Source organism: Gouania willdenowi, chromosome 15 (genome assembly GCF_900634775.1).
Source record: "Gouania willdenowi chromosome 15, fGouWil2.1, whole genome shotgun sequence".
Classification (NCBI taxonomy): Eukaryota; Metazoa; Chordata; class Actinopteri; order Blenniiformes; family Gobiesocidae; genus Gouania; species Gouania willdenowi.
The window spans coordinates 21,670,420-21,695,275 of record NC_041058.1 but is presented as its reverse complement, the minus strand read 5'-3'; the positions used below and the strand labels follow the sequence as shown (position 1 = coordinate 21,695,275).

At 41.0% G+C, this 24,856-nt stretch overlaps 1 protein-coding gene across 2 annotated transcripts in view; it reads left to right on the top strand.

Moving 5' to 3' along the window:
• Window positions 1–24,856, top strand: part of heatr5b (HEAT repeat containing 5B) — a 58,926-nt gene that overhangs the window by 27,508 nt on the left and 6,562 nt on the right. The window contains exons 3-33 of one of the 2 annotated variants that reach the window (XM_028468691.1): window positions 1,350–1,496; window positions 1,599–1,810; window positions 2,376–2,484; window positions 2,593–2,742; window positions 3,868–4,039; window positions 4,683–4,840; window positions 4,918–5,167; window positions 6,491–6,646; window positions 6,812–7,062; window positions 8,419–8,530; window positions 8,627–8,779; window positions 8,864–8,963; window positions 9,053–9,162; window positions 9,246–9,409; window positions 10,853–11,028; window positions 11,168–11,273; window positions 12,089–12,279; window positions 12,405–12,564; window positions 12,680–12,869; window positions 13,799–13,968; window positions 14,061–14,211; window positions 14,281–14,460; window positions 14,537–14,788; window positions 16,634–16,815; window positions 16,902–16,970; window positions 20,512–20,691; window positions 20,765–20,999; window positions 21,903–22,139; window positions 22,298–22,425; window positions 23,257–23,401; window positions 23,521–23,793. In XM_028468691.1, the coding sequence (XP_028324492.1) occupies window positions 1,371–1,496; window positions 1,599–1,810; window positions 2,376–2,484; window positions 2,593–2,742; window positions 3,868–4,039; window positions 4,683–4,840; window positions 4,918–5,167; window positions 6,491–6,646; window positions 6,812–7,062; window positions 8,419–8,530; window positions 8,627–8,779; window positions 8,864–8,963; window positions 9,053–9,162; window positions 9,246–9,409; window positions 10,853–11,028; window positions 11,168–11,273; window positions 12,089–12,279; window positions 12,405–12,564; window positions 12,680–12,869; window positions 13,799–13,968; window positions 14,061–14,211; window positions 14,281–14,460; window positions 14,537–14,788; window positions 16,634–16,815; window positions 16,902–16,970; window positions 20,512–20,691; window positions 20,765–20,999; window positions 21,903–22,139; window positions 22,298–22,425; window positions 23,257–23,401; window positions 23,521–23,793 (5,248 nt within the window). In that variant the 5' untranslated portion in view covers window positions 1,350–1,370. Of the gene's footprint in view, window positions 1–1,349; window positions 1,497–1,598; window positions 1,811–2,375; window positions 2,485–2,592; window positions 2,743–3,867; window positions 4,040–4,682; window positions 4,841–4,917; window positions 5,213–6,490; window positions 6,647–6,811; window positions 7,063–8,418; window positions 8,531–8,626; window positions 8,780–8,863; window positions 8,964–9,052; window positions 9,163–9,245; window positions 9,410–10,852; window positions 11,029–11,167; window positions 11,274–12,088; window positions 12,280–12,404; window positions 12,565–12,679; window positions 12,870–13,798; window positions 13,969–14,060; window positions 14,212–14,280; window positions 14,461–14,536; window positions 14,789–16,633; window positions 16,816–16,901; window positions 16,971–20,511; window positions 20,692–20,764; window positions 21,000–21,902; window positions 22,140–22,297; window positions 22,426–23,256; window positions 23,402–23,520; window positions 23,794–24,856 lie in introns of both variants that reach the window. The other variant, XM_028468690.1, reaches the window with a different exon arrangement.

Here is a 24,856-nt window from a genome sequence, read left to right as displayed (position 1 = left end):
CTCACAGGTAAAACAAACAGTGCTGTTTAATATTGAATATATATTATACTTTGTCATATATGTAAAGCTACATACACAAAATGTTTTCTCTGCATTTAACCCCTCCTCGAGGAGCAGTGGGCAGCAACGCTGTAGTGCCCTGGGAGGGGTTAGGGACTGATCAACATTCCACAGTGATGGACCAGTGAGTCTACGATTACAAGCCTCCTCCCTTAACTACTAGTCCCTTTATACACAGATAATATATTTACGTTCAGTATATATATTATCCAGTATGTAGATAATCAGAAGCGCAATGTGATTGCTCACAATCAGTTCCATTTTTAGTACCCGTTATATCGCCTTGTATCGTCTTTGACATGATCTGACTTGTTTGTGACCCAATGCGACGCAGCGGTTAGACAAAACAGTAGTCTGTCATCTTGGACTAGTTCTGTGGTCAGTAGAGGTGAGGGCCACAAGAAAGCGACATAGTAGCTCTGGTGAGTGTTTGAAGCAGCTGACAGACTCCGCTGCTGATGTGATGAACACACATCATGGAGCAGCTTTTTTGTCGGAGTCACAATCACAATAACCGCGTAAATAGCCTTGTGTTTAACTGTAATGTGCAGTTTTTTTGGCTGAAAACAATAACAAGAGTGTGTGGATAGCAAAAGAAAATCACGATGGTGATCACCCTCTCAGAGCGAGGCAGGAAGTCTGCGTCTACAGACACGCCTACTCATGCATAGGCCCCAAAATAGTTTTTAGAAGTGTCATTAAAGTGACTTTTCAGAGGGCTAAAACTCAAGGAAACAGGCAAATTTGGGAAAATAAACCTTAAATACTATGTGGGATTCTTAGAAAAAATTGAGATGTGTGAAAAATAGCATAACACTGGACCTTAAATAAATAAATAAAAGACGGTGAAGAGGAATATATGGTTTATGTCATGTTTTTTTTTCTCCTGCACTTCATTGTTATCCACACACTAAAAAGGTTTAGCTTTAGATGATTCTCTCACATATACTATGACTAAACCAGGCAAAAAGAATAATGTGCATTCTACAAAATGTTAAACTGATACATTCTCACAAAAAGGAGAAATTAATAGAAGAAGAATGGAAAAAGTCTTGATTTTTGTAGTTTACCTGTCCAAAAATAAAAAAGTGTTTGTTCAAGCAGGTTTTTCTGTTTGTTTCTTTGTTGGTCGAAGGAATCTGAAGTGTTCATTTTGAAACAGAATCTGTGAATCCAGGTTCTTTGCGATTTGTTTGCTGATTTTATCTCGGGTGTGTTTTTTCCTCTAGTGGACCTAATATTATGGAAAAGACAAACGTTCATTTACTGGTTTTATTTTCATATTGCAGGGCGTTGTTTGAGCATTTGTCATGGAGTTGGCTCACAGTTTGCTCCTCAATGAAGACGCTTTGGCGCAGATCACTGAAGCAAAGAGGCCTGTCTTCATCTTTGAATGGCTCCGGTTCTTGGATAAAGTGCTTGTGGCGGCGAATAAGGTGACAAAACAGATGCTGGGGGCGCATCTAAAAAAATAAAATCACTGAAGTTTATAAGCAGCGCGTCGCTAATTATGATGTCACTTATTGTTTGAATGGCAGGTGGATGTCAAAGAGAAGCAGAAGAAGTTAGTGGAACAACTGACTGGGCTGATCAGCAGTGCTCCTGGACCTCCAACCAGAAAACTGCTGGCTAAAAACCTTGCTACCCTCTACAGCATCGGTGACACCTTCACTGTGTTCCAGACGCTGGATAAATGCAATGACATCATCAAAAGTAAAGATGACACGCCTGCATACCTGCCGACTAAACTGTGAGTATCTAATTAAATGTAGCAGCTTGTAAGTTTTTACTTTGCTTTTAGCCTCGCAGACATTAGCAGCCGTCCCATTGGAGAGTGTATTAGAAGTGAAGTATGATGTTAATCTGCAAAGAGACAGTAAATGTTTAAAAGGGGGATTAAGAGGACACGATCAGGTAATGGTTTTATAGCATTAATGGACACTTAACAGGGATCACTGATGTTTTGCAGGATTTAGCCACTCATTTACAACAACAGAATGGTTGTGGGGGGGAGAACATTTTACCTATTTTTAACACAAATAGAACAGTTTATCCATTATGCTCAAATGTATATGAATATATCTTATGAATGAATCATTTTAGCTTAAACTTGTAATGAACAACTCAGCTGTAAAGTTTTAAATTGCGGGAATTCTGAAAAGTTACAGTCCCATGTGAATACCTCTCTCCAATGTGTTGGCCCTGTCACAGTTGGTGGTATCCTGTCCAGGGTTTACACTGCCTTGTACAGGATTGATCACAGAAGATGAATATGTATGAATATTGAGTTTGTTATAAATATTCCTTTCTTGCAGTGCTGCAGTGGCCTGTGTTGGGGCGTTTTATGAGAAGATGGGCCGGATGCTTGGAAGCTCGTTTCCAGATACCATTAATAATCTTTTGAAGGCTTTGAAAAGTGCTGAGGTATAGTTTTCTTTTTTGAAACAGTAGTTTTTCTCATTAATTTGTCATTCTGAAAATACTTGTCATTATTTACATCTTCTCATCTCCAACTTGGATTTGTCACCGCAGTCCCAGGGCAGGGGAGAAATCCTCCGCAGCTTGAAGAAGGTGCTGAGTGGCCTCGGAGGAGCGGCGGCTTCATGTCACAGAGACATCTACAAAAATGCTAGATCCCTGCTCACAGATCGGTCCATGGCTGTACGGTGTGCTGTGGCAAAGGTTTGTGTAGCAAAGACACAGAAGGGAACCTAAAATTTCACACATAACGGCCCTCATTTATCAACCGTTCATACGTTCACATTTGAGTGTACGAAGTGCGTTCAACCATATTCACGCAAGCTTCGGTATTTATAATTTTTTCTGATGTAAGTGTACGCTACGAGTGAATGGATTTATCATTTAAACGTAAGCTATACACACATACAGAACAGATTAAAACAAATTAAACTAAATAAAGAAAAACATGTTACTGATACCACTATTTTGGTTTTCCTGTCAGGGAATACTATATAACCCCGCGAGTAAACTTGTAGGTTCATCCAGTGCGCACACAGACACACGGGACGTGCTACTATGCTTTGTCTTGGAGAGTGAGGTCCTATTTCGTCCATACAGCACATCACTGGGGGCTGTACGGAGGAAATAGCACATCATTCTTGCTTTTAAATGTAAATAGTTCCTTAAATTTTTACAAATGTGCTGCAGTAATTGGTAATGTGATCAGTTATAGCTGAAATTTGCTGAAGGCATAATAAACAGACAAGAGACAACATTTAGTCATTTCAAAGGCTTTTTTAAAAGCGTGCAAACTAAGGCTGTTATAAACGTCATACTCGTGTGTGTCTCCTGGATATCTGTTGTGAAGTTGCTCGCAGCACACAGGGGGGCAGACATCACCTGCTCAATAGCTGATCCTCTTACACAGAGCGTTTAAATGTGCTTCTTTAATTCCAGTTTTCACACGTTCAATAAGCACATCTTTGTTTAACAAGTTAATAACGATCAAATTCTACTTCTGGATTTTCCAACACCCGATCATTTGCTTGGATTAGTCAAATAAGAATGTTTCATAAGTCGCACATTGGTCCCGTCGTACGACCAAATATGCACTCAAATTTGCATCCGTTTCCTCGCAAGGTTGATAAATGAGGACCATTGCGTTTACCCTGTTAAATTTTTGTGTTGTGTAGTTTTTTTTTTTAAGGATATCATAAAAATCAGACACTTTATTGTATGTCTGTTTGGCTGTGTTAATGTATTTACATGTAGGTCAAATATGTTTTGCACATCCATGCTGTGGACTATGATTGGAGTTCTTAATCTTTCTTTTTTACACCTGTTCAGTGCCTGTTAGAGCTGCAGAATGAGGCAGTGTTCATGTGGACCACAGAGCTGGAAAACTTGGCTACATTGTGTTATAAAGCATTGGAAGGCTCCAACTATGGGGTTCGGGTAGCAGTTGCTAAGCTGCTAGGAACTGTGATGGCCACGGCCCTGATGCCCAAACAAGCAGCAGGTAAGTCAAAGCTCACAGCTTGGTGTTCATTTTGACTTCTAGGGGTGTACATTGCCGTGAATCTGACGATACGATACACGATTTTCACGTCTGAATACCACATATCCCGATATTAAACAATGTGACATATATCGCGATATCAGTAATTCAAAATTTCACCTTTACAAGTACAAAATGGTATAAAAATAAATTTTTTTGTTTTTTTTAACTTGCAAAAATAAGTAAATGGTACCTAACTGTTAGTCAAGTACTATTACAATATCTAAAACGTGATATGTTTATCAAACTGTCAAATTCCATCTATACAGATTCCATCTATAAAAGTGCCCAATATGTTTTATGAAAATAAAGTGCAATGAACTTTTAAACTGAAATGCATTGAGGTGTGAGGTAGTTTAACAAGGTCTGATGTGGTTCACTTTAATTCAATTCAAACAGCTTTATTGGCATTGGAAACAAGTTTGCATTGCCAAAGGGTGATTTCATTAAAATCCATGATTAAAAAAATTGATTTTAATATTTTCTGGATCAATACGATATTTGCGCGGTGAAGTATCGCAATATATCGTCACATTTATTTTTGTCTTATACTCTTATTGATTTCTAATTTTTATTGCACAAACTTCTACTTCTACCATTGTAGTGATGCGTCAGAATGTGAAACGGGCCACGCTGGAGGAAGTGTTGGAGCTAATGGCCACGGGCTTTCTGCGTGGTGGATCTGGCTTCCTGAAGAGTGGTGGGGAGATGTTAAAGGGAGGTGGCTCTGTCAGCAGGGAGGTCCGGGTGGGCGTCACACAGGTGAGAATGAAAATCGGCCTGACGGGATGTTTCACTCGCCCACCCCTCACACTCGCATCCTGCTTCATTCCCCTCAGGCTTACGTCGTGTTTGTAACGACACTTGGTGGTCAGTGGCTGGAGCGCAACTTTGCCACGTTCCTGTCCCACGTCCTGGACCTGGTGTCTCACCCAAGAGCCACCCAGACGCACGTTGAGGCCGTGTACTCGCGTCGCTGTGTCTCGTTCATGCTCCGCGCCACTCTGGGGGGCTTACTGGGAGAGAAAGCTCAAATTGCAGCCGGCAAAGAAATCTGCCAAGCCATCACCAAGCAGATGAGGGCTGTGGGTAAGGAGGATGGGGGGGAAATATCACGGTTCAGAGCATTGCAGAGTAAGTACTCATCCATTATTATCACCTTTGATTTAGTTTTGGTTCACTTTTTCTTGTTGTTGCATGGTTTCTGCTTATTGTGTTTACTTTTGGGCTTTTGTTTTGCATGTGAATAGGACTTTTCCAGTTTGTTTTTAACTGCTACGTGCAATTTAAACCACTCCGCTCTTTCTTTACATCACAAGCATTTAACCACAAGCATTATCACAACATCAGTATCAAAAGCTGCAAGCTCAGCATATAAATAAGTCATGCTTGCATTATTGCAATGGTTAGAAGGCTTTCTGCCTGTGAGTGATTTGCTGTCTTAGCCTTAACATCCCTGTGGGGCTGATTTTCTTTTCTGTGACTGCTGCCATGTTCTTTACACAAGCAGAAAAAACTGCATGCGTCATTGCATGTTAGCATGAATACAGAGAAGCCCCCCTACCTCAACCACACTGATTTGCCTGCAACCCAAATATTTCTTTTCTGCTTTCTCCCATCTCATTAATCAGTTTTTCAATCATTTTTATTTCCCTCAGAAGGGATGATTCTTACTCTGATTTGCTGTGACCTTTTAATCTGGGAAAAAAAAGTTCTTCTAAGATCAGAAACAATTTAACACCAAAGTTAAAGGTGTGATTCTGGCCCCTTTTCTGATTACACTGTACTTTCTGCTATAGCTTTTGTCGCTTTCAAATTAGACCTAAATCAACATCTTAGGTTTTAAGTTTTATGTCTTTTCCAGTTTGATGATGTAAAAGGCAGAACAGCATAAGAAAAAGTTGTGCTATTATTTCCATTGTGGCTTTTTACTTACGCGTCTGTCTTTACTAATTAGAGCTCAGAGGATTGGGACTCTGTGAAAAGAAATTAAAGTTTAGTCAAATTAACTCATTTGTTTATCAAAATAGGCTCTTTGGAGCAAATCCTCCAAGCTCTTACATTTTTCTGGGGATATAAAGCGATTTGTTTATGTATATTTTAAGAACTTTGTTAAATGTGTAACAGCAGTGCATGGCCAAACAAGGCCGGTTAGCGTTATTGTTGAATTGAATTCCTAAAAGTATATTTTCTGTCATTCAATCTTACAAATTTTCAAAAGTCACTTCACCCATTCACTGCTCTTCACACTCTAAATTAGTGATTTTTTACGAATATATTTCATGTGTGAAATTTAGCAAAGCCTGCAAAAGTGTTTTGAAACTTTGCATTTTTTTTTTTTAAACTTTGCTGTAATTGTATCTTGCTGGCTTAGTGCTTTTGCTCTGCCTTGTGTTTTATTATTATTTTTAGAGGCGGTTGTGAACGACACAAGTGGAGAGAACAAGGCAGGGGCAGGTGATGTCTCTGCCAGCCAGCATGTCATGGTGTGTGCCCTGAAAGAACTGGGCAGTTTGGTTCAAAGCCTCAGCGCCACAGCATCCCCACTCATCCAAGAGCCCTCCATAGGTGAGACGTACCAAAAATAAATGTAATGGATTGTATCTTGCATGGTTGATCAATTTCATGACGTTAGTTGGTATTCTTTCACGTTTGTGCTTTTTATTGATTTGAATAAATGTGTCTCTTTTGCACTAAGTTGAGCTAATATATTCATATTCCAATCTCTCCCAGGACTACTTGAAACAGTGACCTCAGTGCTTCTCCACCCAAGCATGGCAGCACGTCTAGCGGCCGCATGGTGCCTCCGCTGCGTTGCCGTAGCACTGCCCTATCAACTGACCCCTCTGTTGGATCGCTGTGCGGAGAGAATCAACAACCTAAAGAGTTCCCCAGAGGCCGTAAGCGGCTACAGCTTTGCAATGGCTGCTCTGCTGGGAGGTGTGCACGAGTGCCCACTGGGTATTCCTCACTCCAAGGGCAAGGTACTTAAATACACTATATAAACATATTAGCTGTTTCTCATTTGTGATAATAACATAAAGCCTAGATTTACCTCCAACAAAGCTAAATTTGTTGTTTTTGGTGCACGATTTTAGACCCATTCACATTTACTGTATCAATGGTCAAATCATAATAAAATCTCATGGTATATAAAAAGTTATAGCTGCTGCGCAACAATGGTCTGGGCCAGGCAATTTTAGGCAAAATTGGGTAACAAAAAGTGTGTCGGAAAATGAAAAAGGAGGCATTCTAATCTGCATTTTACATCAGTTGAGGCTTGAATTCACAATTCAGAAAAAGAAATGATGCTCTATGTCACTGAGTTAATTAGCAAAAGACAACTCTGCTGTACATATGTTAAAATTTTCTTCTACAGTAGCTCATAATAGGAATTTTACAGCTGCACTGATTAGTCAATAAATCAAGCACATAATACAATATCCTATACCACTGAATTAAATAGCACATGGAATTGTAACCTGTAGCTTCACTACTTGACTAAGTCAGTCACCAGTGTGCAAGACAGCAGCTGTTAGCGTTTAAAGGCAGATTCCAATAGCTGTCAAAAATTCAGTTAAGACCAAAATCCACCTTTACAGCATGGAGATGTTGATAATTTGTTTTTAACAATGATGTATTGGCTCCATAGGTGAGAAAGTGATGCCTCCAATTGTTAGCCTGAGAGTAAAAATCATAGTTCAATTATTATATATTTGTAGAAGTGTTGAGATATTTTCTCAACACATCTACAATGACTGCAAGATTTGGTCATTTTTTTTTAATGAAGACTGAAAATGTGCTTAGCAAAAACATTGCAGTTTAGAGTCAAACATTTTGATGCACTGTAAGCTCAATTTTTGCTGAATCAAAAGTCTGTGTGGATTATTTGTGTAGGACAGTCTGAAGATGCTCTGCTGCAAGATTTTAAAATAAAGCTGTAACACTACACTTCCTGTAGTGTTACAGCTGGGACAGTCTGGCATGGGACTGGACATTTGTGTAAAATTTGGTGATTGATTGTGCATGGGAAGTAGGATTTCTTCTTCTTCTGAAGATAACAATAAATTCCTGGCAGCTTAGGCTGTGTATCCCCTAATAATAAAGTGATTACAAAAAAAATTCTACATGCCATATATCTAGTTTACATGTAATATACATTGTTGTCACAGCTTTGATAGCAAAAAACATCTCACGGGGCTGATTGGTGCCATAGATGCAAAAAACAGCCGCAAAAATATGGCCAAATTAAAGTATATGGCATATAATCCTTTTGTTTATTCAGATATCCTCTTAGTATTTTTGCTCGTATTTAAGTTGTCTCTGTTCTCCTCATGTAGTCGGTGGTGAGTATAGCAGAGGACCTCCTGAGGACAGCAGCTCAGAACAGCCGCCTCTCTCTGCAGCGGACACAGGCTGGATGGTTGCTCCTCGGTGCCCTTATGACTTTGGGTGAGTGTCACAGGCAGATGGCTATTAATGTATTTCCTTGATTTTTTTTTCTTCCTGGTTTAACATACTGTATCCACCTTATTGTGTTCCTTCCAGGTTCCTCACTTGTGCGCTATCACCTGCCAAAAATGCTGCTGCTGTGGAGGAACGTGTTTCCGCGCTCTCCAAAGGAGCTGGAGGCCGAGAAGGCAAGAGGAGACTCCTTCACCTGGCAGGTCACTCTGGAGGGCCGAGCTGGAGCTCTTTGTGGTAAACCATTCCCCACAGCTTGCGTACACATGCTAAATGCTATAGTTATACTATATACAAAATAGTGACCCTGCTTTTTTTCAGCCATGCGTAGTTTTGTGGCCCACTGTCCTGAGCTTCTCACAGAAGATGTAATCCGTAGACTGATGACACCCATTGAATGTGCCATGACTATGATGTCACAGTATGTATATTTTTCCATTAGATATATGTATATTTAAAATTCTAACATGATTTTTTTTTTATTGTGACATGCTGATGTTTTCTCTTTAGTGTCCCTGCCATAATCAAGGTCCACGGCGCTCACCTGAAAGCGAGCGCAGCCATGGTCAGGCTCAGACTGTACGATATCTTAGCTCTGTTGCCTCCCAAGACATATGAAGGTAACTCCACATTTGAGCACGCCTCTCCCAGTTTGGTCATAATTCCCAGTATATGTTTGAGAGCTGTTGCTCCTCTCATACAGGCAGCTTCAACGCTCTCCTCAGGGAGCTCGTGGCAGAGTTCACTTTGACGGAAAACTCAGCCAACACCACAACTTCGCTGCTGCGCTCTCTGTGTCACTATGACGACAGTGTCCTCATGGGCTCATGGCTACAGGAGACAGACCACAAGTCTATTGAAGATCAAGTTAGTATCATTATACTGAAAGGAATAATTTACCATCGTAACAAATGTCTCATAAGCTGTGTTTCCATTACAGATTTTTGCTAAATAAAAGCAATATTTTTAAATGTCGACAAAGCATATTTGCGCTTTGAACGTGTTTCTATGGGGGGTTGTTTTGGCCAGGAGCCTCGTAACTCTCATGAAATCTCATCCCACAAGACTTCACTGCAGGAAAATGGACGCTCAAACGCTTCTTTGTTGTTTGGAATCTAATGTGGCAGTAATAATTCTAAAGTATAAAGCTAAGAGATGTCTTGGTCTCCTTTTTTGTCTACACATACCGCACCATGTTTTCTCAGAAAGAAGTTGTCTAAAGGACTGCGATAACAGGCAGTCCATCTTAACATCTTCACTGCAGTGTTCAGTGCCCTCAAGGTAATGGAGGTGTCGTATATCATCTCAAGGCTGGCATACCACGTGTGAATGTTCAGATGTTGCATTAACAAAGAATCATTGAACAACGGACGTGATGTTAAACCACATATGGGCAACCGGCGGCCCTGTCTAATTTTATGCGGCACCTAAAGTAAACATACAAGATGACAGAGAAATACACAAAACAAAGCAAGAATACATAAAAAAAAATACAAGGGATTTCAACGGTGCAGGAAAATACAGTAAAAGACAAGAAAAACACAGAAAATACTGCAAAAACACAAAACTACGACAACAGTAATGCACAAAATTACGCCAAAAACACACAAAATGACTCAAAAAAATACACAAATTGACTCAAAAAGTGACAAAAGTACATAAAAAGACAAGAAAAACACAAAAAAACACTCCGCAACCCCTCTTTACTAACAAACAAGCAAAACAACAACAGAAATACACAGAATTTTTTTTAAATGTCGACAAAGTATAACTACGCTTTGAACGTGTTTCTGTGGAAGGTTATTTTGGGCAGAAGCATCGTAACTCCCGCAAAATCTCATCCCGCGAGACGTCACTGCAGGAGAATGGACGCTCAAACGCTCCTTATAACACTTTGTTGTTTGCTGTCTAATGTGACAGTAATAATTCTAAAAGTTATAATGCTAAAGGATATCTTGGTCTCCTTTTTTGTCTACACGTACTGTGTCATGTTTTCTCTGAAAGAAATTATCATGTGACTGGGTACATCACGTCATGTGACCAGGTACGTGACGTATAATTGTGGAAAAAGTGTTTCCATAGCGCTTTTGCAATACATTTCATTATGGGAACATCTGTAATTCCTTCTGATGAAAGCTTAAAACCTTTATGGTGACATTTGAGTGTTTCTTTGAAATTCAAGTGTTTCCATTGCCAGTTTTTATTGCGCTATTTAGATTCTGCGAATTTCCAAGTGTAATGGAAACCCAGCTATAGACAGTAAGACAGTTCATCATGCCTGGGTTTTACTGTCTCATTGTTTTTGAACAGCTGCAGCCTAACAGTGCATCTGGCAGCGGAGCGCTGGAGCACGACCCCTCCTCTATATACCTGCGTGTCCCTGTTGGTGAGGCCATCCCTGGACCTCTCCCTCTTGGTGTGTCTGTCATTGATGCTTCGGTAGCACTTTTTGGAGTCGTGTTCCCGCACGTGTCCTTCAAACACAGGCGAGCTTATTCTATTTTTAGCCTTTTTTTGTTTTATTAAAAAAAAACAAAAAAAAAAACAGTTATCCTTATTTGTTTGTTCTTTTTGCTGTATGGATGCATGTTTGCTGAAATAACTTGTTCCTGTATGATATTTAAGGCTGCAGATGCTGGACCACTTTGCAGAGTGCATTAAGCAGGCTAAAGGACTGCGACAACAGGCAGTCCAACTTAACATCTTCACTGCAGTACTCAGTGCCCTCAAGGTAATGTAGGTGTCATTTGTCATCTCAAGGCTGGCATACCATGTGTGAATGTTCAGATGTTGTATTAACAAAGAATAATTGAACACGGGACGTGATGTTAAACCACACATGGGCAACTGGCGGCCCTCTGTTTAATTTTATGCGGCACCCAAAGTAAATGTACAAAATGAAAGAGAAATACACAAAACAAAAGCAGGAGTACATAAAAAAAATACAAAGGATTACAACGGTGCAGGAAAATACAGTAAAAGACAAGAAAAAATACTGCAAAAACACACAAAACGACAACAGTAATATACAGAATTTCTCCAAATAACACAAACGACAACAAAAATGCACAAAATTACTCAAAAAATTTACAAATTTACAGAAAATGACATAGGTACAAAACAAGACAAGAAAAACACAAAAACAAACAAGCAAAACGACAACAGAAATACACAGTAATTACTGGTACTAAAAAAAAACCCCTGCAAAATTACAGCACAAATACACAATGACTCCACGAAAATATACATTTTACAAGAAAAATACAGAAAAGGACAATAGAAAGGCACAAAATGCCTCATAATGAGCAAGACAACAAACATAAACAGAATGACAGAAAAATACTATAAAAAAGTCTTTGTTATTTTTTGTGTTAATGCTCAGATTGGTCATTATTCTAAATACTGACATGAATGTTGATAATGTGGCCCTTCGATCAAAGAAACACATTTCTGTGGCCCCCGCTGTAATAGTAGTTGTTTATGTCTGTGTTAAACTGTCCTTTGTGCCAAAAGGTGGTAGTCACAAGAAATTGTGTTTGACTTCAGGGTTTGGCTGAGAACAAGAGCACTCTGGGACCTGAGGAGGTGCGTAAGTCAGCCCTGGCCTTGGTCATGGGAGCTTTGGACAATCCTAATCCCATTTTACGCTGTGCTGCTGGAGAGGCTCTGGGCAGGATGGCTCAGGTGGTAGGAGAAGCGACCTTCATCGCCAGAATGGCACAAACTAGCTTTGACAAGTAAGGCAATCATATGTCATCTCAATCTCAATCTGAAGCATTCTTTCTACTGTTGGCTGTTTACCAGGTTAAAGTCTTCTTTGCTGTTTCAGTCATCCAAATCTCTGTTATTCCTCTGTTTACAGGCTAAAGTCAGCACGTGATGTAGTTTCGAGGACGGGCCATTCATTGGCTCTTGGCTGTCTACATCGATATGTTGGAGGAATTGGCTCTGGTCAGCATTTAAAGACCAGCGTCAGCATCTTGTTGGCCCTGGCCCAGGATGGATCCTCTCATGAAGTCCAGGTAAGAATAGCTGAAGAGTCATTCATTTCAAAATCTCTCTTCAGCTCATTAATATTGTAGTTGGTTCATTTTTATAAATGTTTTAAACCATCTCTAATGGTGTGTATTTCACCAGACATGGGCTCTTCACTCCTTGGCCCTGATCGTGGATTCTAGTGGTCCGATGTACCGAGGCTACGTGGAGCCAACTCTGTCTTTGGTGCTCACCCTGCTTCTCACTGTGCCCCCGTCTCACACTGAGGTGCACCAGTGCTTAGGGCGCTGCCTTGGAGCACTCATCACCACCGTAGGACCAGAATTACAGGGTAACTCACTTTGGCAGTGACCAAGTCACACAACTAACACTGAGTAAAGTGATGTGGTGTACTTTTACCAGACCAGCAGGAGGCAGTGTTGTTGACTTCAGCCCTCTGCAGACACTGATGCATAGTTTTTATAACTCTTGAAGCTGCTGTTTCCCACTGTCAGTCCCTCTACATCAGTGGTGTCAAACTGATTTTAGTTCAGGGGCCAAACACAAAGCAGTTTGATCCCAAGTGGGCCACAGAATTTTGGCAGAAAAATGAGCAATTTTAACCTTGAGGTGCCATAGTTTGCACTTCCATGTATAAATGATACATAAATATTGACAACATTCAAGCAAGAAATGACACATATCAGTCCCTGCAGGATCTTCACTTCAATTTCCTTCATTTTGCGACCAATTTCTATCTAATTTGGGACGACTGTGTGTAATAATTTGAAGAAATTGCAAGAAAAGTTTCTTTCAAAATTAAAGACAAGTCCAACATGAGACATTATGTATTCATTTATTTTTGACCAGCTGTCTGTGACCCACCCAGTACAGGTCCGCAACCCACTTTTGGGTCCTGACCCACCAGTTGAGAATCACTGCTCGAAATCAGCAATTACCAAATGTGAGTTGGGATCCAAAAGTGGGCGGCAGACCTGTAATGGGCGAGTCTCGCAAAACTGGTCAAAAATAAATAAATAGTTAATGTCTCTCACATTGGACTTGTCTTTTATTTTGACAGACATGCTGTGAAATGCATGTTGCACAGGAGAATATATAGATTTATGTTTAAAAAAAATGTGTGTTTTCAACAGCTATTTTTGAAAAACTAATGTTGGTTGGGGTCGGTGGGTTGCAAATTAGTGACCTTTGCAAAATATGGGTCCCAGCGTGAGACCAGTTGAGAACCCCTGCTCTAAATGGTTTCACTGTTGTTATCAGGAAATGGAGCAACTATTTCCACCATCCGCTCGTCCTGCCTGGTTGGCTGTGCCCTCATGCAGGATCACTCAGACTCCCTCGTGCAGGCGGCTGCCATCTCCTGTTTGCAGCAGCTACACATGTTTGCCCCACGTCACGTCAACCTGTCCAGCCTGGTGCCTTGTCTCTGTGTAAGATGTAGCCATAGCTGACCTCTATTAGGGGATTATTAAGGAGCTATTATTTGTACCGGTTTTTCTTTTGAACACCTCGTTTTCCGCAGGTTCACCTCTGCAGTTCCCACCTGCTGCTGCGTCGGGCTGCTGTAGCATGTCTAAGACAGCTCGCACAGAGAGAAGCTCCCGAGGTGTGCGAGTACGCTACAAGCCTGGCAAAGAGATCAGGAGACAACAAGGACAGCAGCACCGCGATAGGTCAGTAGCTATTTTGAAACTCTTTGTCATCCTGAAGCCCTCATTGTGCCGACTTCATTCCCGGTTCAGATCTGAACATCACAGAAACGGGTCTGGAGGGCGTTTTGTTCGGCATGCTGGATCGAGAGACTGATAAGAAGCTGTGTTCTGACATCCATGACACGTTGGGACACATGCTTTCTTCTCTGGCTGTGGAAAAGCTTTCTCACTGGCTAAAACTCTGTAAAGATGTCCTCGCTGCAACCACAGGTATGAATACAACCCAGGGAAGCTTTTCTTAGTGAGGGGATTGTAGTAACAATGTGTCCATTGGCTCCACTCTTAGATGTTGGAGGAGCGGTTGCTTTTGAGGTTGAGAAAGACGAGGATTCAGAGAAAAAAGACGAGATGGACGACGACACCATGTTCACAGGACTCGGGGACGATGGCAAGTCTAAACCTTCCGTGGCTCCTCGTTGGGTGACACGGGTGTTTGCAGCAGACTGCCTGTGTCGTATCATCCTGCTGTGTGAGAATGCTGACAAAGCACATTTTGACCTGGCTGCTGCCCGCACGGTACAGGTCAAGAAACCAAAAGGTAACAACCACCATGCTGTTGTAAAAGGTTTATGGAGCAATTTATGACACATGATCTCCTCTAGTTGAACTCTTGTAACTTTGAGTCAGCTTTAGAATCAGCACCAAAGAAAATCCTATCTGGGGTTTTTATGTAAAAGGGTGAGCAAGCAGAAGTGGGAGGCTCTTTTTGTTTATAACGCATAAGGAGTCAATATTCATACACATTTCTGCTCAAAGTGAAGCTGAAAATAGATGTTAGCTCAGTAAAAGTGTTACCAAGTAGAATCCTTATAGTAGGCGATCACCAGGCCTTATAGAAACCTTCACAGAAGACAAAAACACAAAGCTATCTGGAGTGGTTTTTAGTGGTGGTTAATCAGCCCAATTCCCTGACTCGATTTCGATTATTGAAGTCTCGATTCAAATACCAACCAATTTTTGATTATTAACGATAATCGATTTGATTTTGATTATTGCTGTTTTTATTGATCATCCATTTAACATCACTCAGCGGCTGGATTACTTATTTTTTATTTTGAGTAATACCTCCCAGCCCCTTCAATACTGCATGGTGTAAATTAAATATCCAAATGAGGAGGAATCAAAAAAGAAAAATGGAAGAATTTAATAATCTATTTTTCGCAATTTAAAGAGTAACTAAACCCCTGCTTTCTCCTGACCTGCCACTCGGAGGGAAATTCAAAAAAAGCCTTCATTATGGACGGGGCTCCTGGAGCAGTTAAGACACACCCAGTCTATACTAGAAAATCTCCAACGAACAATCTATGCTATGCTAACTAGTTACTCATTACTCAGTATACCTCTTTATTCACTCATCTCTCAATCCAACCTATTCATCACAGATTCTAGAGCACACAGGTGCTAGTTTTTATAAAACGGGCGGGGCTAACAGTGCTTGTTTGTGACCAATATGGTCTCAAAACATCACATTGTTCTCAGCCAATAACAAAAATTAATTGTAATAGCTGGGTTTGAACCCATAGAGGTCAGTCACTCTGACATTTTACAACTAAATATGCCAAATTGAAATACTTTGACTAAAATGTTGAGAGTTGGACCAGAATCAATCAACAGCACTACTTCATACCCAAATACATTTGTATTCAGCAGAAAAAAAGTGTTTTTGGGGTTTAGTTACTCATTAAGAATAGATTCCTAATTGTCAGTAATAAAATCAAATTTGGTTCACCACCTCTTTGTTTACTATCGTTTTACTGTTCATTTAAAAATTCATTTTCAGATTATTTCATTTGTTATAAAATTGATTAATGGTCTCATCCCAGTATACATATCCAAGCTTCTACATCTCAATGTCCCTGCTTGGTCACTCGGGTCACCTGATGAGCTGCTCCTGATGGAGACTTATGGCATCCTTTTTTGCTTTAAGTCACTTTAAAAACTTAAATTCTTTCCCTGCCTTTCAACACTTGTTAAAGAGTTGATTTTATTACATGTTGTGTGTTTTATGTTACTGGGGCGTTTCTTATTTTCTCTAACTTATTCGTGTTTTACTTTCTTCTTTATTGTACCTTTTATTTTCTTTACTCTTGTGTATTTTTCTGTGTAAAACACTTCTCCTGTGGTTGTTTTAAATGTCTTTATAGATGAAGCTGAAATGCATTGAAAATATAATTTGTTATAGATAAATAAATAAATAATAATAATAACAAAAAGCTTATCACCTGACCTGATACCAATTTTTAGAATGTGATATAATGAATTCCTTTGTTTGCATTAGAGAAATACAGTTCATTTAAGAAAAATACACATACTTAAGGGCTTTGGTAAAATTAAACTTGGTACTATTGCCAGTTTGTGAAAAACAAGAATTCTTTCTATCCAGGAGATCTGTTGGTACTTCATTTGTCTGACCTTATCCGCATGGCCTTCATGGCCGCTACTGACCACAGTAACCAGTTGAGGATGGCGGGGCTGCAGGCCCTGGAAGACATCATTAAAAAGTTTGCATCTGTACCAGAGCCCGAGTTCCCAGGACACGTCATCCTGGAACAGTACCAGGCAAATGTGAGTCACACATTCAGTCCGTATGCTGCTACATAAATAATGGCATCAAAACCTAAGTGTCTCTCTTACAACTGTGGTGCATGCAGGTTGGAGCTGCCCTCAGACCTGCGTTTTCACCTGATACTCCGTCTGACATAACAGCTAAAGCATGCCAGGTAAAACACACTGAATGTCTGATCAGAAGAAATGCATACATGCCATTTGTGTGATTTAATGTTTAATGGTTCCCAAACTTTTTCTGTTGCGCCCCCCTTTGAAGAATGAAAAATGTGTATGGCACCTCCCTATCGCAACAAAATTTTAACAAAATTCATAGAAAACATAACCTTTATTGGAAAAGGTAAAAATTTAATATTCTACTTCAAAACTCATAAAGATAACACGCAATTTGCAATCTCACATTTTAGAACATTAATAATATAGTTATTTAAGTGCAAAGATGTTCTCATTTTTATGCTTACCCTTCCTTAGGGAGGGCTGGTGATGGTCACAAATAAGCAATATGATAAATGTATTTGTTCATTTTTTTGTGTGAATAAAACATGCATAGCTGTCACAAAAATATTGCACTACATGTAATGTTAAAGGAGCACAGGGCAGGATTTGTGTTAAACTACAGTTAAATTCCGTGGCGGGATAACAGATTTCACCACAGGTCTCAGCCGGCAAACTCCCTTTAAAAAACGCATGGCAAGCGGATGCGCACCTGGACTCCGTTGAAGCAAACATGACAGGTAGATATAGCTGCCAAATAAACATTTAAAATGGATAGACCTTTATCCACCAATTCCTGAAGAAAAGTCAAAACTTCCACAGTTGAAAACTGAAATGGGAGAATATTTCAGTCCTGACACCATTGCTCGAATGCCACGAGTATGATGCCCTTGCACTCTGGATTGTTGCCGCCACACTTGGGGACAGACTCTGAGCTATTAAATTTGACCTTTCAACAAGTCGGCATGTATCCGCCACTGTTGCTGGCCACTAGAATCAGGGACAGAACCTAAAGACGCACCCCCTCAACACAAGTAGTACCATTTCCACTGGGGGAAACGCATACAAGAGCGTGCTGGGCCATGGGTGCACTAGCGCATCCATTCCCAGAGGTGCATTGTGGTCTGTCATGGAAAAAGAGCCCTGGGCAGTGGGCGTTTGCCCTAGAAGCAAATAGGTCCACCTCTGACCTGCCAAAGCGAACCCATATCTGAGCCATTACCAAAGGGCTCAACTCTCTCACAAGAGGCCCCCCTCTGGAGAGAAGGTCTGCCCCCAGGTTCAGGCATCCAGGGGCATCAGTGGCTCTCAGAGACAGAAAATGAACATTGCACCACAGCAACAGAGAGTGAGACTTTTAGCAGGGGAAGTGACCGTGTCCCCCCCTGCCTGTTAATGTAAGAGACCACTGTCGTGTTGTCCGTCCTGATCAGAAGATGTTGGCCTTCTAGTACAGAGTGAAACTACTTCAGGGCCAAGAAGGTTGCTAGCAGCTCCAGATAATTTATGTGAAGTCTGCTTTGTACTGAAGTCCAAAGTGCTCTCACTGCTGCTCCGTCGCACACAGAACGCTGACGCTGCGAACATAGCCACTGTGAGCGAGCCCAGAAGCTGCAAGAGCAAACAGAAACATAGTTTGCGTCCCAATTGAAACTGTGAGGCAGTGGTGGAATGCGGTCACTCTGCTCTCCGACAGACATACTCGGTCGGATAAAGAGCAAATTTTCAGACCAAGGAAAGAAAACTGCTGACTCAGAGTCAGCAAGCTCTTTTTCATGTTCACTGAAAAACCTTGAATGTGGGACAGAACTAATGACAGATTTGCCACCAACTGTTCTCGAGCCCTTTATCAGAACCTAATTGTCCAGATAGGCTAAGATAAACATGCCTCTCTCCCCGAGAGGAGCTAACGCCACCTCGACACATTTGGTAAAGGTGCGGGGGGCGAGCGACAGACCGAATGGGAGCACAAGGTATTCGTAGGCTATGCCTTCGAATGTAAACCTTAGAAACTGCCTGTGGTACGGGTGTATTGCCACATTAAAAAAAAGCGTCTGTGAGATCGGTAGTTGAAAACTAATGCAGGCACCTGCAGGTGGCTTGGGCTTTGAGTCACGCCTGGGAATGATGTTGCGCAGGACTTCTGTCTGCTTCTTCCCAAACTCAAACCTTGCTTGGATGGTGTCGAGTGATTGCCCAAACAAACCTTCAGCAGATACCGGCTCCTCTAAATAAACAGCCTGGTCTCTCTCCAGAACATCTGACAGAGTCAACCTTAGGTATCTAAGCGCCATCACGGTAGACGCCATCCTCCTGCCGAGGCAGAGCGTTGCACTTCGGGACACACAGAAAATATAGTCAGTGGCGACTCTGACCTTGGTTAGAAGAGAAGCCAGTGGGCTTTCGGGGGGGAAACACTGAACCGAGCTCTGCCAGACGCATCGCCAGTCAGCAGCATGGCGACAGCTCAGTGCAGGAGCGGTGCCTGCATGCGCTCTGAAGATCTTATCCAACTGCGAATAGGAGAATTTACAATGCTTAGACGGCAGCATTTTTTCCACAAAGGTAACCCGCCTTTTCAGGGTTGAATGCGGGAGCTGGCGACAAAACGCACAGGTGTCGGGCTCCGTCATCGCTCTCCTGGCGTGAACTAACCCCAGGCAGACGGAACATGCTTCATGCTGGTCCTTGTCATGCAAAGACAAGACGCACCCCCGAGGACAGGGGCGAACAGAAGATTTCTTCTTCCCGTTAGCTTTCGTGCTCATCCCAAACACAGAAACTTGGAGACTCGAAATTAGCGCTCTGCGGGCGGCAGCAGCAGGGGCTAACACCAAGTGGGCAAATTAAGCTAATTCCAATTTGGCAGTAGCCAAGGCAGAGACAGAGCTAACTATCTAGCCCTTCTTGATAGAGGTGTTCTTAGCGAGGTGAAGAGCGTAAGAACTGAGGGAGTTATTAGAGGTTTCTTCAGTGGGCCTTGCGGGGGCGTGATATCCCATACTATATGTGTTGTATCGAGTAAATCAACTGAAAGGGAACCACCGTGGTGTCACAATGGAGTCTGATTTCTAGATCCTGCCCTATGCTCCTTTAACCTTTGACAACATATGCAGACAAAAAAATGCTCAATGTTCAGCAAGGCCGTTCAAGCACTCCCATCACATGTCAGCAATGCACATAATCTTTTCAGCTGTCCTCAGGTGGAGCACCTCAGGTTGTTTTCTTCTTCATGTAACAGTGGGTTAGCCAGGAAAGTTCTGAAGGAATCAAGTTTATTAGTTTGAAACTGATTTATAAGAAGTGTCACCATAAGCACATGATATGATCTTCAAGTTTCACTGTACTTCAGCATTACAACCCTTTTATGGTGCTCTTGAAAGAGATGAGTGTCATAATTACCTTCTCTAAAGGCCTGGGAGTTTACAAGCAAATACATTAGTTGTATTTCTCAAACAGGATTCTTTGACGGGCCACCTCCTCTAAAGGAAAACATACCGTTTATTAATAACTATATCTAAACAAACATATGTAGAGGGAAATTTTGTGCCACAAATGAAAATTTTAGTATTGCAGTGCGCTACATCTTGATATTTTTTTAAGATATTTCTGCAGACCCATATTTCATAAACGTTTGTTCGCAAACAATCAATTTAAATCTATTTTTCTCAGTTTGCTAACTTGATTTTTTTGTCTCCCCAGGTGTGTAGTACATGGATCGGCAGCGGCGTGGTCAGCGATCTCAATGACCTGCGAAGAGTCCACAATCTTCTTGTGTCATCGCTGGACAAGGTTCAGGCTGGGAAGGACTCATCCAGCCAGCTGTACAGTGAGAGTGCCACCACCATGGAGAAGCTAGCTGTGCTCAAGGCGTGGGCTGAGGTGAGTTTGACGATGTTCCACCTGCTGCTCCACAGCACCAAAAACAACATGTCACATGAACATGTCTCTCCAGGTGTATGTGATGGCAATGAAAATTAAGAAAGAGGCTGAATCCAAGCCTGCCAAGCCAGTCAGAAGTGGGGACGAGGATGAAGATGACTTGGGTGCTGACGTGCTTCCTCCTGACAGCCTCATTACTCTGGTGCAGCCAGAGCTGCCTTCACTGAGTCGCCTTTGGCTGGCCATGCTGCGAGATTACGCTCTGCTCACACTGCCTGCTGAGTTCTCCAGTCAGCTGCCCCCTGATGGTATCATACATCTTTTGATCTCACAAATGATCAATTTCAAGATATAGTTGATGTCTAGAAATATATCTATTTTTACTACTAGTTTAAGACACTGTTAAATGTATTTTTAAAGCTGCTAGAAACAAGTTTTTTTTTTTTTATCAGATAAAGATACATTATAGGATATCACAGATCAATAAATCAAAGATCATTTGCTCAAAAAAATAGTCTTCATAGAATAAAAATAATCATTAAAATTGTCAAAACTGTTGTCATGTCCCCCAAAGAGTGGCTTAGGGGTTTAGACAATTTTAATTTTTTTCATGTATGCATACGTTTAAATTTGTAATATAACCTAGGCTTAGGGTACAGTATATCTAAAAAGATTTATTGTTTTTAAATTTGTCATACATATTCACATTGATGGTGTCAAAGAGTGAATCCAATTTCAAAAAAGGAAAGATTGCAAATACACGTGAAAAATATATATGGTTCAATGACATGACACAGAAATATTCTGTCCAACTGCATTTCTTTTAGTAAAAATTAGGTTTAAAGGCAAAAAAAAAAGATACCAAATGTGTAGTAACTTAGTGTGGTATTTATGCGCTCACTCCAAAAAAATTTTAATGTTGCTTACTAAATTACTTCTGTGATTTATTCTGTAATTCAAAGTTAAAATATCATGTGGTGCCCACTGTCTGGCCATGACTGCTGTTTTGAAAAATCAATCTTTAAAATTACTTAAAATCTATTCAAAAATGTTTTCTTCCCTATTTTAGTTATATTAAGTATTCCTATTTTTATTTTTATCATAATATTCATGCAAACTATGCATGATGATGCCTGTTCTATGAATAATGAAATTGTCATTGACCTTTATACCAAAGGCACATGTCCCACTAACATGTGTCTTGTGTTCAGGTGGAGCATTTTATACCCCAGAGACCATAGACACAGCCAGACTCCACTACCGCAGCTCCTGGGCTCCTGTCTTGCATGCAGTTGCTCTGTGGCTGAACAACACCGGGTTCGGAGCAGGTGAAGATGAAGAAGAGGTTCCGTCAGCTCCCTCCAAAACTCCTGGCCTCTCTCAGGGAGGCTCGTTGGCAACAAAAACCTTTGAGGAGACTGTCAAAGACAGGATGCATCTAATGTTGGGTAAAAATACACATCGCTATTATCTGTGGTACAAAGCAATTACCTGCTGTATTGCTGAGCTCCGGCTTTATTGTACACTTCTGTTCACACACTCACATCTGCCTGCTCTGTCTGAGTGCTAGCACTCGCTAAGTGCTTTTCTGTGTTGTGTGTTGCAGGTGTCAGTATAGAGTTTCTCTGCTTTCCTCGACCCGAGGAGCCCATTGAACATGTGATGTCCTGCCTGCAGGCCTTATGCACTCTGCTGGAATCTCCTTCTGCGAAGTGCCATATTGCAGAAGACCAGGTATGATGGAGAGCATTCTGTCAACATTCAACAAGGTGGAAAAAAATTAGTAAATCAGTAAATATACACTGAACTGTTCATGTAAAGCATCCAAATATTAGATTAGGTCTTAAAAACTCTTACTTTCACTATCACTACAACAGAAATTAAAATGTTAACTAGTCATGGTTGGCTTTGATTGTTGGTAAATTCATTTTTTTCTCATGTTTTTAATGTTAAGACATCAGCTCAGTCTTAACAACGGTGTAGTTTAGGTGAAGTGTTGACCTATCATCACCTCAGTGCTAGATTCTCATGATTACAACATCCTGGTGTGATGATGATGATGGGGCACCTCTCTATACACGTCTCCCATACAATAATTCAGTGGCTCCCAAACTTTTCACAATTCTGTACCCCTTCAGACATTTAACCTGAAGCCATATACCCCCTACTCCTGCACCCCATTCCTATTCAGGAATAATATATAATTAAAAATAATAATAATAAACTGTAAGCACACAGTAAAACATCTTATTAAGAATTATCACTGAATTTATTCATTTTCTTTTTTATAATTTGCGTACCACTGGGGGTACCCGTACCCCACTTTGGGAACCTAGGCAGTTGAAAGCCAACAAAGACCTAAAACAACAATCATTGAACACTGAAGATAGCGTTTACTGTGCATATGCAATTATGAGCCTTTTGTTGTTTAAAAGCCTCCTTTTGACACTAGATTTATAAACAACTTGTAAATTTGGTGTTTATACTAAACTAGGTCTTTTTACTCCTCCTGTGTTTTACAGTGTAATCTCTTTAATCTGTTGTATATGTTGTCCTCTTTTGTAGCTGCTGGCAGTGGAGCTCTTGAATGTCCTCCACAGGCTTCTGTTGACCCGAGATCCCCCCGCTATCCAGCTTCAGGTCGCTGCTGTTGTACAGGAGACCATCAGAGCGGCACAGACCCACGTGCTCCAACAGCGAAGCAGCAAAGGTCAGCAAAACTATCACAGTAAAACAATAGCAGACACAAGGTTCATTTGTTCATTGCCAACAAAGTCTTGCAGTAAAATAGAGAGGATTGATATAATTATGGTTATGTCGTGTTTTTAGATGGAGAGGAGAAAGGCGAGGCAGACTCTCGGTCCAACCTTGGGGAAGGAGGAGACACGGGGGAGCTTGTCCCTGGCAAGTCTCTGGTTTTCGCAGCCATGGAACTGCTCGTGTTCATCCTGGTGCGACACTTGCCCCAACTCAACACACGTGTGCAGGACTCACCGAACCATGTGCCGCTCCGGCCTCAGCGACTCCCTGAAGACAGTGCTCGTCTGGTGGCAAACACCATTTCCATCCTGGCAGAGCTGCCCTCACTCTGCTCTCCAGCCGGTAAGACCTGAGGCAACAAGACACACACGTGCAAAATACTGACACCATGTCTGTGGGTTAACGTTGGACTGTCATCCTCTGTTTAAGAATGTACAACATATGGCTATTCCTGACCAATTTGGGGCCTTAAGCAAGTTTGAATCCCGGGGCCCCCAACTCACCCCATCCCCAATTTATCATCGGTACAAAACGATTGTATAACATGCATTTAACTTGACAACCCTATTATTAAATAATGTACTGTCTCTTAGTATAGATACAGTAATTTGGATCTATGAAAAAAAATATCAACCATTAAAAGATAAATTGATTAATATTAAATGGAAATAACAAATCATACATGTAAGTGTACGTTTTACAGCAAACTATAGAGCAAATGAAGCCGGGGGGGGGGGGGATCTGAACAAAATACAGAGTTTTCATTGGTTGTCATGTTTCATTTTGGAATGGGCAGCCAATAGGAAGCCTCAGTCAGAGCACACACTTTTCCCAACTTATCATGATTTTTTGTTTCTCTAAATAGTCTCTATTTTCCTTTCACTGGTACGTTAATATACACTTATCATCACTAGTTCATTAGTGTTGCTGCAAATGACTTTACTAGTAGATATCTTACTTCTACTAGTTCACTAGTATCCATGTTGGGTCCACCTAGTTTACTAGTAAGGTGAGCATGCTTACTAGTTCACTAGTTTAAGCCTTTTTTGCTTGTGAGTTTTTCAACCTTCAAGTAACATATAATTGTATCTGTAGTTAACTAGAGACCTTAATCAATGATTGACTAGCTCACATAATTCACTAGTGAACTAGTGTGTTTTTGATATCCTTCATATCAAGGACACCTGGGCTAATAGTTACTCACTGATCTTTCCATACGAAACATCTATGACTGGTGGTCCCCAGCTGATGACCCACTTATGCCTAGGGAGGTGTGCAGATTAACACACATGCACGAAAAGCACCTGTGGAGGTGCGTTAGGCAGCAATGCCCAACAGGTAGACACATTTATTTACTACACCGGATCTAAACACATAAAAACATTTGTCACAATGTTTTATTGAA